Raw genomic sequence first — 15,396 nt, 5'->3', positions numbered from 1 at the left:
GTCCTCCCTGGACTGACCTATCCCCTTCCTAACTCCTTACCTACACTAACCTTTCCTGGCCCCATCCCCGCCTCTTCGACCTGTTTGTTTCCTCTCCACCTATCCTCTCCTCTATCCCTCTTCTATCCGCCTCCCCCTCTCTCCCTCTTTATTTCAAAACCCCCTTCCCCTCCCCCTTTTCTGATGAAGGGTCTAGGCCCGAAACGTCAGCCTCTCTGCTCCTATGATGCTGCTTGGCCTGCTGTGTTCATCCAGCCCTGCACCTTGTTGTCTCGGATTCTCCAGCATCTGCAGTTCCTACTATCTCTGCATTAGTCTTTCACGTCCGATGTCTTTCTGATGAAGTGGAAGTGCAGCACAAAAGACGAGGCATCCTGCTCCGTATGTCTAAAGATCTGTGGTTCTGTTTAGTCTCATAAAGAGCAGGGCAGAAACTCACTACTAAATACAAACCGAAGGAACTGCGGATGCTGTAAATCAGGAGCAAAAGCAGAGGTTGCTGGAAAAGCTCAACCGCTGAGTTTTTCCAGCAACCTCTGTTTTTGTTCCAGAAACTCAATGCCCTGACTAGACGTTACTTAAATCCAGCAGTTGCCGACGACAATGGGGAAGGTGGCAAATGCACCAGGGAGCGTGCACATTCTTTGCTTCGGCTGGAATTAGGAGAGGGTGGGACGTTAATAACAACAAATTCGAGACAGAGGAAATGTTTCTCTTTTCTGATTTTTTTTTCCCCCCAGGACTGACTGTGGTGAATATTGTAAAATTACTTCACTGGATAATACATGGGGATTTGCGGACAAGAAACAGAAACTAAACATCATATGAAAATCTGACAGGAAGCAAGTGATTTTATCATCGGCCTTTGAAAGTAAGCATTGAATTCCAGATCATTACCAAGTGCTGCATATAATTTGTCCTCACATTTTCCCTGTGGCTATTTACCAACATTTTCAATTGGTGTCCCTTACTCTTTTTTTTATGACCAACTAACAGGAATAATTTTTCCTAAACTACTTTATGTTAATCTTTCATAAACATGTACACAGCTATCTCATCTCTGCTTAATCTATTTCACTTGAAGCAGACAATTTCAGTTTCCTCAACACAAAATGCAACTGAAATCCCTCATTTCTTGAATCTTTCTGGCAAATCTGGTTTGCCTTGTCACAGAGACCCTCCGAATCTACATAATGTGTGGTGATCTCTGATTTACACAGAGCTAGATGCTCAGTGTTCCTGTGTGTGATGTCACCACACAGTGACAATTGCACAGTGACATCACCCACTCCCTGGGAATTTCCTCAACTGAGATTTTTCTCTGATTCCAGTGTTTCTGACACCTTTCCAACTGCAGGCTCCAGCAGGAGATTTTAATATTGAATACAGTGAAATTATTTAAGTGATGAATGTTTATGAGCATTCATCATCACATTGAGGTTTCCCCATTTACCTGTGCTCTTTTCTCTGAGAAGTTCTGTGGCTGAAGGGTTGGTGTTGTTCCTTTACTGGGGATCTGAATCCATGACACTCCATTCACCTGCGCCCCCTCCATTCACCTGCGCCCCCTCCTTTTTCTCCTTTCTGCCATTGACTTAACTTTCTCTGTCTCTAGTAATGGATGTATTTGATCTCTGTTTAGTATTTTGCTGTTACTTCTGCTGACAGTGTCTGAATGAAGCTTCCATTGTTGTCCATCCTCAGACCATGTGCTGCTATCTTTCCAGCTCATCTTCCAACATGATCTTTCACAGTCAGGAAACGTTTCTTTTCTGCACTATAGTCTATTTCTCTTCTACTTCTGAGCTTATATTAATAATGAGTTCTACACCACTTTTGTTCTTGCATCAGATTTGCAAATCACTTTAAATCTGTTGTTGATCCTTTTACAAAACAGAACAGTTTCTCCTTATCAAATCAGTCCAGACCACTCATGGTTTTGAAACTTTTTTGTCAGATGTTGCTCTGATTCCTCTGATTCCTCTAATGCTCATAGATAAGAGATGCCAAATCATTCATAAATTGATGATTTAGGAATGTCCAAATGTCACATGTTCAAATACAACAGCAATTTGCTTTTGGAGTAGCACAAGGTAGATAAATCCCTGGGTCCTGACGAAGCGTATCCCAGGACTTTGTGGGAGGCTAAGGAGGAAATTGTGGAGTTGATAGTGGAGATATTTGTATCATTGACAGCCACAGGTGAACTGACCGAAGACTGGAGGGTGGCTAATGTTGTGCCATTGTTTAAGGAAATGCCTGAGAACTCTAGCCCGGTGAGCCTAATATCTGTGGTGGGTAAATTGTTAGAAGGGATTCTGAGAAACAAGATCTACAGGCATTTGGAGAGGCAAGGACTCAGTTAGGATAGTCAGCATAGCTTTGTGCGTGGAAAATTGTGTCTCATGAATTTAATTGGGTTTTTTGAAGGAGTGTCTAAGACAGTAGATGAGGGCAGTCTACATGGACTTTAACAAGGCATTTGACAAGGAATTACTTGGTGGGTTGTTGCATAAAGTTAAATCTCATGGGATCTAGGCAGACCTGGCCAATTGGATACAAAATTGGCTTGAAGGTAGAAGACAGAAGGTGGTGATAGAGGGTTGTATTTCAAACTGGGGAGGCCTGTGACCAGCGGTGTGCAACAGGGGTCAGTGCTGAGTCCACTATTATTCATCATTTATTTAAATAATTTGGATGTGAATTTAGGGGGTGTGGTTAGTAAGTTTGTGGACGGCACCAAGATTGGTGATATAGTGAACAGTGAAGAAGGTTATCTGGGAATAGTGAGATTTTGATCAATTGGGCCAGTCGGCTGAGGAATGGCAGATGGAGTTTAATTTAGGTAAATGCAAGATGTTGTATTGTGGTAGGTTAAGCCAGGTAGAACTTGCACCATCAATGGGATACCCTGGGGAATGATATAGAACAAAGAGGTGTAGGGGTACAGGTTCATAGCTCCTTGAAAGTAGAGTCATGGGTAGACAGGGTGATGAAGAAGGCTTTCATCATTCTTCTTGCTTTCATCGGTCAAAGCATTGAGTATATGAGTTAGGACGTCTTGTTGCAGCTGCACAAGACATTGGTAAGGCTGCATTTGGAGTACTGTGTGCAGTTCTGGTTGCCCTACTACAGAAAAGAAATTATTAAACTAGAAAGAGTGCAGAAAGGATGTACTGGGATGCTACATGGACTAGAGGGTTTGAGTTATATGAGAGGCTGGATAGGCTGGGACTTTTTTCCCTGGAGCGTAGGTGACTAAGGGCTGACCCGAAGTCTATAAAATCATGAGAGGCACAGATAATGTAGTCAGCCAACAGCTTTTCCCTAAAGGTAGAGCAGTCTAAAACTAGAGGGCATAGGTTTAAGGTGAGAGGGGAGAGATATAAAAGGATCCAGAGGGGCAATTTTTTTCACACAGGAAGTGGTGAGTATCTGGAACAGGCTGCCAAAGGTAGTGGTGGAGGTGAGTACAATTTTGACATTTGAGAAACATTTGGATGGGTACATGATAGGATAGAGATGGAGGGAAATGGACCAAATGAAGGCAAATGGGACTAGATTAATTGTCAAAACTGGTTGGCATGTACAATTTGGGCCAAAGGGCCTGTTTCCATGCTGTAAACCTTTATGACTCTGTAACGTTCCAAGGCATTTCACAAAAATGTTAGAAAGTAATGTATGACACTGGGCCACACAGAGAGATGTTAGGCCAAGAGACCAAACATTTGGCCTTATAACGAGGTGTGAAGGAGCATTTTAAAGGAGGAAAGTGACGTAAAGACAGGGAGATTTAGAGAGAAAAATTCACAACTTGTGGCCTTGGCAGCAGAAAGAACAACACTGATGGTGGAGTGATTAGTAGCTGCCCGAGTGTGTATTAGGATAGCTACACCTAGAAGCATCAAGGGATACAGTGAGAGTTTCACAGCAGATGAGCTGACACTAGGGGGGAGTCAGGTGATGTTACTGAGGTGGAATTGATAATCTTGCTGATAATGGAGATAGACGGTTGGAATATTCCCCATTGTGAACAGTCTGGTTCAGCTTCAGACAGTTATCAGGAGAGGGTCGATTCAGTCGTGAATAAATGGAATTTATAACAGGGAGTGTGGATGATGGTACCCGTTGTTTGACAGGTCAGGAAAGTGTGACTGGGAATTGATGGTGTTCACATACAGCTGCGAAACTAGTCCCTCTAGGTGGTGGAGTTTGAAGTTTGGGGAGATACTGTTTATTTAGACACATAAATCCTGCTCCTTCACTCTCTGCTTCTCCTATCTGTATCTCTGCCACCTCCTGTTGAGGTCAAAGCCTTGTGTAGGCTGAGAATTGTATGTTGGTTCCATATCCTGAAGAACATCAGTCTGTTCTGCAATCGTAAGATGTAGGAGCAGATGTTCACCTTTTAGCTCATCTGTTCTGTTCCACCATTCAATGAGATCTTGGCTTATCTGGTAATCCTTAACTCTACTTTTCTGCCTTCTCCCTATAATCGTTGCCTCCATGATTTAAAATCTATGTCAGCCTTGAATCCCACAGATTCACTGCCCTCTGGGAGAAGAAAATTTTTCTTAACTATGCAATCCCTTATTTTAAGATCATGCCCTGCAGTCCTAGACTGTCCTACAAGGGGAAACAACCTTTCCATGTCTAACCTGTCAAGTCCCCTAAGAATCTCATAGTATTCAATAAGATCGCCTGTCATTGGTTGATAATCCAATGTGTACAGGCCCAATTTACTCAGCCCCTTCTTGTAAGATAGATCCTCCATATCTAATATCAGCCGAATGAATCTTCTCTTGATTACCTCCAATGCAAATATATCTTTCCAGAGAAAAGAGGCACAAAACTGTTCACAGTGGTCTGACTAGTGCGTTACATCGTTTTAACGAAAACTCCCTGCTTTTATAGAACAAGAAGAGCAAAGAAAATTACAGTATAGGAACAGGCCCTTCGGCCCTCCAAGCCTGTATCGACATGCTGGCCAACACAACGAAAATCCCCTACCCTTCCGGGGACCATGTCCCTCCATTCCCATCCTATTCATGTATTTGTCAAGACACCCTTTAAAAGTCACTATAGTATCTGCTTCCGCTATCTCCCCCGGCAGTAAGTTCCAGGCACCCACCACCCTCTGTGTAAAAAAACTTGCCTTGTACATCACCTTTAAACCTTGCCCCTTGCATCTTAAACCCATGGCCCCTGGTAACTGACTCTTCCACCCTGGGAAATAGCTTCTGACTGTGCACTGTATCCATGCCCATCATAATCTTGTAGACCTCTATCAGGTCACTCCTCAACCTGTGTTGTTCCAGTGAGAACAACCCAAGTTTCTCCAACCTCTCCTCATAGCTAATGCCCTCCATACCAGGCAACATCCTGGTAAATCTTTTCTGTACCCTCTCCAAAGCCACCACATTCTTCTGGTAGTGTGGCGACCAGAATTGAACACAATATTTCAAATGCGGCCTAACTAAGGTTCTACAAAGCTGCAACATTACCTGCCAATTTTTAAACTCAGTGCCCTGGCCGATGAATGCAAGCATGCCATATGCCTTGTTGACTACCTTCCCTACTTGCGTTGCCGCTTTCAGTGACCTATGTACTTGTACACCCAGATCCCTCTGCCAGTCAGTACTGTTAAGGGTTCTGCCATTTACTGTATATTTTCCATCTGGATTAGACCTTCCAAAATGCATTACCTCACATTTTTCCGGATTATGCTTCATCTGTCATCTCTCTACCCAAGTCACCAACTGATCTATATCCAGCTGTATCCTTTGACGGTCCTCATCGCTATCTGCATTTCCACCAACCTCTGTGTCTTCGGCAAACTTACTAATCAGATCAGTTACATTCTCCTCCAAATCATTTATATATATTACAAACAGCAAAGGTCCCAACACTGATCTCTGAGGAACGCCAATCGTCACAGCCCTCCATTCAGAAACGCACCCTTCCACTGCTACGCTGTATCTTCTATGATCGAGCCAGTTTTTTATCCATCTTACACTCACCTCTCAATGCTCAATTCCCTTTGACTTCCCTCTCACCCACTGAACTTAGATGCTAGCTTTTTGAAATTCATGAATGAGGACTGCCAAATCCCTTTGTTCCATAGCTTTCTGCAGTCTTTCTCTGTTTAAGTAACATTCATCTCCAGTCTTCCTGTCAAAGTTCATAATTACATATGATAAGTTCTTGTCTACTCACTTAACTTGTTTATATTCCACTGGAGACTCCTTGTGTCATCCTTCCTACTTGCTTTTCCACCTATTTTTGTGTCATCTGCAAACTTGGCTATTGTACATTTACTTTCCTCATTCAAGTCATTGATATGAATTGAAAATGATTCTGGCCCCCAGTACTGATCCCTGTGGCATTCCACTAGTTACAGGTTGCCATCCTGAAAACTTGTCCCATGTTCCAACTCTGTCATTGATTAGTTCGATAATCAACTAACCACGCTAATATACTATTTCCGACACCATGAGTCCTTATTAAGTGGCACAATGTATTGAACCTTATCAAAGGCCTTCAGAAATTCAAATATATGACATCCACCACTTCCCCTTTGACAATCAAGCAGCTTTCATGGTCACTTATTCCTAATTTTGGCACCGCAAATGACCAGATTCAGCTTTCACAATATGTTTTTGTGTTGTGGGTTCTCACTCACCTGATTTGCTCTGTTTTAGACCAGTTTCACAGGGTGTTAAATGGAGAGGATTTGTAGTTTGGAAACTGAAACCAAACACCACTTCTGGATCTGATGGAGTTGGACAATTTACTTGAACCTCAATATCATCGGGTTTTGAACATGGAGGGAATAAGCGCCGTTCACAGTGGGGAGAAACCGTACACATGTTCTGCGTGTGGACGAGGCTTTAGCCAATCATCTGGCCTATCAAGACACAAATGCAGTCACACTGGAGAGAAACCATGGAAATGTGGGGACTGTGGGAAGGGATACAGATCCCCATCAAAGCTGGAAACTCATCGACGCAGTCACACAGGGGAGAGACCATTCACCTGTTCCACATGTGGGAAGGGACTAACTCAGTTATCCAGCCTGCTGGCACACCAGCGAGTTCACACTGATGAGAGACCATTTACCTGCTCAGACTGTGGGAAGGGCTATAAGAGTTCTGGGGACCTGATCTGCCATCAACGTCTTCACACCGAAGAGAGACCTTTCAGGTGCTCTCACTGTGGCACTGGCTTCAGGCGATCAGCTCATCTCATTGTACATCAGCGAGTTCACACTGGGGAGAAACCATTCATCTGCTCTGTATGTGGAAAGGGATTTACACAGACTTCCACCCTGCTGACACATCAGCTAGTTCACACTGGGGAGAGACCATTCACCTGCTCCACATGTTGGAGAGGATTCACAACCTCATCCCACCTGTTGAGACACCAGCGAGTTCACAAGTAATGACAGTGATTGGATTGTGGTGCTAATCGCATCCAGGACTAAATCATGTTTATCAGAGTCTACGTCTGGAGATGTTATTAGACTTCAACCCTGTTACACAAGTTAATATTCTAGATGAAGGTCAAATAAACCAGCTTTCTGTGACACAGAGTGTCAAGTCTTTTTAATACATCTAACTACATGTTATTTACTTCTGAAGGTTCGTCATTTCCCCTGTCTCCTGTATCCTCACCTCCAAAAACAAGTGTAAGGAGCTGATGGAGCTTCTTTGTCACTATGATTGAGACAATCTCATCAGCTGTCTGTGTTGATGTCCTCCTATGCACAGGTCTACTGCCAAACTATGTTGAATGTCCTCCCTAACTAAGCTGTGAACCACATGTTTCACCAGTTTCTGTCTCATGTCCCCTCATTTACTGCTGGCACTGACCTTGTCCACGAGACCCACTTCCTCATCCCTCAATTTTCTTCCCCCGAACTACTGAGTCTATCTGCCAAACTGCCATGTTCACTGATATTGTTCATGGTTCTCTCTCTCTCTCTCTCTCTCAGGGATTGTCCCAATTCCGTTTCCATCTGCCGTCATCAACTGCTTCTCAGTGCGAAAGCATAACTGTTGGTTTTTGCATTATTCCAAAACTTTGTCCCATCTCAAATTTCTGTTTTTTTCTCAGAATATTTTGACTCCTTCCAAATCTGTCTATCTTTCCCAGAACTCTGTTTCAATCCCTCAATCATATTTCTGCCCCTACCACACAAGCAAACTCTTGGTGAAGTCACCATTGACAGCCTGTGTGACTGATGAAAATAAGCTATTCTTCCTTGTCCTTCTCACCCTGTGGGCAGCCTTTTACCACTCCAGTACATCTTCACTATTGTCATTCTGGGTGACCCTGCACTCTTCTGGTTCCTTGCTGATCTGGCAAGTCACAGCAGAGTATCACCTGCTATGTATTATCTTCCTGTAGCCACACTATTACCTCGAGTATCCCTGTCCTTGGTCTCCTCCTCTTCCGCATCTAAATGCTGCTGCTCAAAGATATCATTTGAAAACACTCCCAGATTTCATGTATAGCTAATGATACTAACACTTCTCAACTCTTCCTCTATTGTGAAGTTCTGAGACGGTTTCCCTCATGGCAGGATTTGAGATTATCTTCCTGTACCCACACCATTACTTCTGGCGTCCCTGTCCTTGGTCTCCTTTCTCGTCTAAATGCTGCTGCTTGAGGATATCATTTGAAAACATTACCAACTTTCACATGTAAAGACTGAATAGGCTAGGACTTTTTTCACTGGAACTTAAGAGCCTGAGAGATGACCTTATAGAAATATATAAAATAATAAGGCATATAGATAGAGTTAGTAGTAGTTGACTTTTCCTAGGATGGTGAATTTAAGACTGGGGGGAGGGAGGGCGTGGGTGACTTTTTTAAGGTGAGAGATATAAAAAAAGACATGAGGGGCAAATTTTTTGCACATGGGATATTTCATGTGTGGAATGAACTTCTTGAAGAAGTGATTGATGTGGGTACAATTACAACATGAAAAAGACATTTGGATAAGTATATGAATGGGAAAGTTTGGAGGGATATGGGGCAGGAGCAGGCAGTTGGGACTAGTTTAGTTTGGGATTATGGTCAGCATAAACTGGTTAGACCAAAGGGTCTGTTTCCATTTTCCAACACTCAATGTAGCTGATGATATTAATGCCTCTCGCAACTCTTCCACTATTGCAAAATTCTCAGACTATTTCCCTCATGGCGGGATTCGAGATTATCTTCCTGTACCCACACCATTACCTCTGGTATCCCTGTCCTTGGTCTCCTATTCCTTCTCATTTAAATGCTGCTGCTCAAGGATATCATCTGAAAACACTGCCAAATTTCACATGTAGCTAATGACACTAACAATTGTCGTAACTCTTCCACTGCTGTGAAATTCTCAGACAATTTCACTCATGGCAGGATTCGAACACAGGCCCCAAGAACATCACCTGGATTAATAGTATGACAAATAATGTCACTGGTCTGTTGCCTCAGCACAAATTAATGAATCCTTTCCCACAGTCAAGTCAGGTAAATGGTTTCTTCCCAGTGCATCAATGAGTTTCCAGCTTAGACAGGGAACTGAATCCCTTCCCACAGTCCCCACAATTCCGTAGTTTCTCCCAGTGTGACTGCATTTATGTTCTGACAGATTAGATGATTGGTTGACAACATGTACACACTGAACACTATGGTTTCTCCCCATGGGAACATTGCTTTTATCTTCCAGGCTGCGATATTAAACCTGGCTAAAGTCATTATTAGTTTCAGAGGATGTTCTAAAAGGACAGAGTGGTGACCAGGGCAGCCAGAGGTGAAACAGCACCAATGGATATGGATCCATTTTAACAGTAAAGGAATCATACCAGGTCCATTGTCACCTTGCAATTGATACTGCATGATAACATCACTCACAGGTCAGTGTAAACCAGAAATCACCACACATTATGAAGGATGGGAGGGTGTCTTAGATGGCACAGAAGAGGTTTATCCAAATACTTCAATATATGATAAATTTTCATTAGAAAGTTTAGTTGGGGAATTGGGTTGTTCTTCTTAAAACAAAGGAGTTTGAGTGGACAATTTAAAGAGGTGTAGAACTTTATGATTTGTATTGGATAAGATGGATAAAGATCAGCTGTTGTAGTCATGGGTAAGAAAGCTTTTCCTTTACGTAAGACCTAGACCTAAATACTTATACTCAAGTGTCAATAATATTTATGCCCTGGAACCCAATTCTTATACTCAAAAGTGCAAAATAGCCAGGTCCTGATGAATCAAGTGATTCATGTAACATAATGTTTAGTTTGAGTTTGCTGACAGCTAATCTTCTCATAGCCTGTAAATGAACTTTACAAAATTCCTCAGCCAGTCCAAAATAAAAATTCAGAACAATCAGATATTTATTATAATTTCAGCTTTCAAGTATAACTCTTCCCCTTCCATCCTCCTATCAAACGAGGTTCTGAAATCCATCAGTATCATGAATGTAAAGCCAGAAGCAACAAACACTTGTTCTGTGTTTGCTGTGTGTAAATCCTCCACTTCCAACCCGCTGCAAAGGTTTTCATAAACCATCGTTTTCAGTTTAGGACAGAAATTCACAACATCCCCTCCTGGCCCAAAATGACTACATATGCTTCCTGCTGCACATTACCTCCCCATTGTGCTCGCGGTTCCTTGATTTGAGGATGACTCAGGGTCATGAGTTTCTGTCCTGGATCTTCATGTGACCGGTCACAGCATGTCATTGGGCATATGGAGCAGGATGTCCCATGAGGTAGTGTGATGTGGAAAGCAAGATGTACTTCCTTTTCATTCCTTTTGTGCCGCTGCTCTGCCCCATTAATAAGACATTGATTGTGAAAGGCTAATGCAGCTTGATGGACAAATTGTGTAGATTCTGAACAACGGCAGCAATGCATTGCTCTTTCTACCCTCTTTTAATTTCAAGCTTTGTTCATTTTCAGCTTACCCCTTTCCATTGCTACTTTATTTTAATTGTCTTAAATTCAGCAAATTTCACTGCCACTAAGAGCTCCCACTTTATCATCTCAGCTCATGGTAAAATTACCCACATAAAATCACAGAGTGAAACCTGGCTTGGTGGACTATAAGATGAGAGAGAACATGAAAAAAAAGAGACACATGACTTAGCAGGAAGAGTCAACACAGTGTTGAGCTGGAGGAACACAGCAGGTCAGCAGCATCAGAGGAACAAGTAAGTCAACGTTTCGGGTCAGGGCCCTTCATCAGAACGATGATGTTCTGATGAAGGCTCCTGACCTGAAACACCAACTTTCCTGTTCCTCTGATGCTGCCTGACCTGCTGTGTTCCTCCAGCTCCACACTGTGTTGACTCTGACTCCAGCGTCTGGGGTTCTAGCTATCACTTAGCAGGAAGAGTTGGATTGTCCATAGTTTAATGAGAATAGGGTTAAGATGAGCTCTGACAGGGCATGAGGAGAGACAGCAGAGAAAACTGGAGAAATATACAAGTTCAGAGGTCTGACAAAGAGGAACACTGGAGACAATTTGGTCTAGTGGTGTAGATTGTCATTTTGTGGCTAAGAAGCTCCATAAGTTCCTAGCGCTTGTTGGAGGTGAGGATAGAGGAGTCAGCAGAGGGAGAGCCCTTTAAAAGGAAACAACTTACATTAGTGGTTTAAAAAAGATTTGAGATATCATGTGTTTAATACAAAGCTGATTTATTTGACTTTCACCCAGAATATTAAAACCTATAACTGAAGTGAAATTTATTGTCATCAGGAGAAACAGACCCTGATGGAATGGGTTCACTCCCGAATATGATCTACAGCAAAATGCAATCTCTCTGGTTGCTTGTAAACTTGCTGGTGTGTCAGCTGGCTGGCTCATTGAATCTTTTCCCACAGGTGAACAACCTGTCTCCTGTGTGAAGATTACAGTGTCATAGCAGTTGAGATAACTGAGTGAATCCCTAACCATACTCATTGAAAATGAATGGCCTCTCTCCAGTGAGCTTGCTGGTGTACAAAGAGATCAGATGACTGCTTGAACCCAGTTGTACAGTGACAGCACCTTAAGGATCTCATCGGTGTGAACACATTGATGGGACATCATTCCTGGGAACTTTTAAAGGATTTGACACAGACTGGACATTTAAATGGTCTCTCAGTCATGTGAGGTTGCTGGTGTTGGAGTCGGTAAATCCCTCCCCACACACAAAGTAGGTGAATGGTCTCTCTCTAGTGTGATTTCGTGAATAGATTTTCAGCTCAGGCAGGGATCTGTGTCGATTTCCACAGTGCCTCCATTTCCATGCTCTTTCCCATTTGTGACTGCATTTGTGTTTTAAATGATTGGCTGCAGTCACTTGCACACATTGAACATGTACTGTTTCTCACGACTGGGAACAGTGTTCTTTCCTTCTGCGTTTGCAATCTGATGATATTCGGGTTATGACAAACTGCACAACTCTGATGAAACAGAAAGGAGAGCTAGAGAGAACCCACAGAAACACAAAGGCAGGTTGTGAAAAGGAGGTGAATGAACCTCTAATTTGAGGGGCTGGCTGAGGAAACGTTGACCATGAAAGCTACTGAATTGTTGTAAAAACCCAACTGATTCAGTCTCCACTTACCTCATACTTTGATTTTTTTTTAAGGAACAGATGGATAGATTCTTGTTAAGAAAGTTTTTGATTTGATTTATTTGATGTGATTTACTATTGTCACATACACCAAGATACACTGAGAAGTGTTGTTTTGCATGCCAACCAGACAAATCATCCTTTCCATATGTATATCAGGGTAATAGAGCAGGCGCAGAGAACGATCAACTCTAATAAACAAGAGGTCTGTTCATAAGTCTGATAACAGCAGGAAAGAAGCTGCTGTTAAATCTGTTGGCACATGGTTTCAAAGTTTTGTATCTTCTGCCCGATGGAAGAGGTTGGAAGAGAGTATAACCGGGATGGGAGGGGTCTTTGATTATGATGGCTGCTTTCCTGAGGCAGTGGGAACTGTAGATGGAGTCAATCGAAGGAAGGCTGGTTTTGTGATGGACTTGCAGTCTTGGGCAGCGCGGTTGCCATGCCAAGCTGTGATGCATCCTGGACAGGATGCCTTCTGTGGTCGGAGTAATTGTGGACATGCCGAATTTCCTTAGCCTTCTGAGGAAGTACAGGCATTAATGTGTTTTCTTGACTGCAGCATCAGCATGGATGGGCCAGGATAGATCATAGGTGATATTTAGTCCTGGGAACGTGAAGTTATCGACCACCTCCACCTCAGCACTACCGATACAGACAGGGGCATGTCCTCCACTCCGCTTCCTGAAGTCAATGACCAGCTTCTTTGTTTTTCTGACATGAGGGAGAGATTGTTGTCTTTACACCATGCCACTAAGCTGTCTATATCTTTTCTGTACTCTGTCTCATCATTGTTTGAGATTCTGTTGGTGGTGTTATCACCAAATTTGTAAGTAGAATTAGAGTGCAATTCAGTCTTGAGTGTATAAGGAATATAATAAGGCACTGAGTACACAGTCTTGCAGGGCACTGGTGTTGAGGATTATTGTGGAGAAAGTGTTGTTTCCTATTCTTACTGGTCTGCGGATCAGGAAGTTGACCCAGTTGCAAGTGGGGGAGCAGAGTCCTAGGTCTCAGAGTTTGGAGATGAGTTTTATTGGAATTATGGTGTTGAAGATGGAGCTAAGATCAATAACCAGGAGTCTGAAACCAAGTGTCCTTGTTATTTAGATGTTCCAGGGATGAGTGTAGGGACAGGGAGCTGGTGTCTGCTACGGACCTATTGTGACAGTAGGCAAATTGTATTGGGTCAAGGCAATCTGGGAGGCTGAAGTTGATGTGTGCCATTACTAACCTCTTGAAGCACTCCATAATGATGGATGTCAGAGCCACCAGGCAGTAGTCATTAAGGCACTCAGAGATGTTAAGAACTGCCGATGCTGGAGTCAGAGATAACACAGAGAGTCACCCGAAACGTCAGCTTTCCTGCTCCTCATGCTGCCTAGTCATTAAGGCATGTTGCTTGATTTTTCTTTGGCAACGGCATGATCATGGTTTTCTTGAAGGAGATGGGAACCTCACATCATACTCAGGAGGTGTTAAAGACGTTTGAAAATATTCCCACTAGCTGGTCTGGACAGGATCTGGGGACTCCATCCAAGCCAGTCACTTTCCGTGGGTTCACTGTCAAGAAGGCCAGTTGGACTTCTGCAGAGGTGACTGTGGGTACAAGTGCACCTGAGGCTGTCAGGCAGATGACATCATTTCAGTGACCTTTTGTTCAAAACGAGCACATTGAGCTTATCAGGGAGAGATGCATTGTTGTCATTGATTCTATGTGACTTTGCTTTGTAGCCTGTTATATCGTGTAAGCCTTGCCACAATCAACGTGTGTTTGTGTGGTTAGTCTGGGACTGGAGTTCAGTCTGGTATTGTCTCTTGCTGGCCCTGATGACTTTGTGAGGATTGTACCTAGATTTCCTGTATAGGTCAGGGTCGCCCAACTTGAATGCCTCAGACCCAGACTTCAGTAGGGAGTGGATCTTCCACTTTATCCATGGTTTCCAGTTGGGCAACACTTCGATTAAATTGTTCACCGATGCCCAGTTTGGGTTCTGCCAGGGCCACTAGCTCCTGACCTCATTGCAGTTTTGGTTCAAACATGGACAAAAAGCTGAATTCCAGAAGTGAGGTGAGAGCGACAGCCTTGGACATCAAGGCTGCATTCTACCAACTGTGGCGTTGAGAACATCTAGCAACACTGGAATCAATGGGTCTTGGGGGCAAAGTCTCCATTGTTTGAAGTCATATCTGGCACATAGAAAGATGGTTGTGGTTGTTGAAGATCAGACATCTCAGCTCCACAACATCTCTGGAGGAGGTCCTCAGGTAGTGTCCAAGGCCCAACATCTTAGCTGTTTCATCAATGTCCTTCCCTTCTTCACAAGGTAACAGTGAGGAAGTTCGATGATAATTGCAAAATGTTCAGCACCATTCACAACATATACTGAAGAAATCCATATTCAAATGCAATAAGATCTTGCATTATCCAGGCTTGGACTGACAAGTGGCAAATAACATCCATGCCACCTAAGTGCCAGGAGAAAACCATCACCAATAATTAATCATCGCCCCTTGATATTAATGTAACCATCACTGAATCCCCACTATCAACATCCTGGGGGTCTGGAACTCCAGATGGGCCAGAAATGCAACTCAACTTGCCAAATTAACACAGTACCTACAAGAGCAGGTCAGAGGCTAGGCTATTTACTGTGGCAAGTAACTCACCTCCTAACTCCTCAAAGTTTGTTCATCATCTACAAGTCACAAGTCAGGAAGAATAACGGAATTCTCCCCACTGGTCTGGATGGATGCAGCTCCAAAAACACTCAAGA

General features: G+C 43.2%; 1 protein-coding gene across 1 annotated transcript in view; it reads left to right on the top strand.

The window, feature by feature from the left end:
* The window catches only part of LOC109916374 (zinc finger protein 239-like), an 8,831-nt gene extending 1,246 nt beyond the window's left edge, over window positions 1–7,585 (top strand). The window contains exons 2-3 of the mRNA XM_048619424.1: window positions 741–871; window positions 6,702–7,585. Coding sequence (XP_048475381.1) covers window positions 6,776–7,441 — 666 coding nt within the window. The 5' untranslated portion in view covers window positions 741–871; window positions 6,702–6,775 and the 3' untranslated portion in view covers window positions 7,442–7,585. The remainder of the gene's footprint in view (window positions 1–740; window positions 872–6,701) is intronic.
* Window positions 7,586–15,396: the final 7,811 nt, after the last annotated feature.

This window comes from Rhincodon typus, chromosome 42, assembly GCF_021869965.1.
Source record: "Rhincodon typus isolate 14 chromosome 42, sRhiTyp1.1, whole genome shotgun sequence".
Classification (NCBI taxonomy): Eukaryota; Metazoa; Chordata; class Chondrichthyes; order Orectolobiformes; family Rhincodontidae; genus Rhincodon; species Rhincodon typus.
This window is presented reverse-complemented; position numbering and strand designations above follow the sequence as displayed.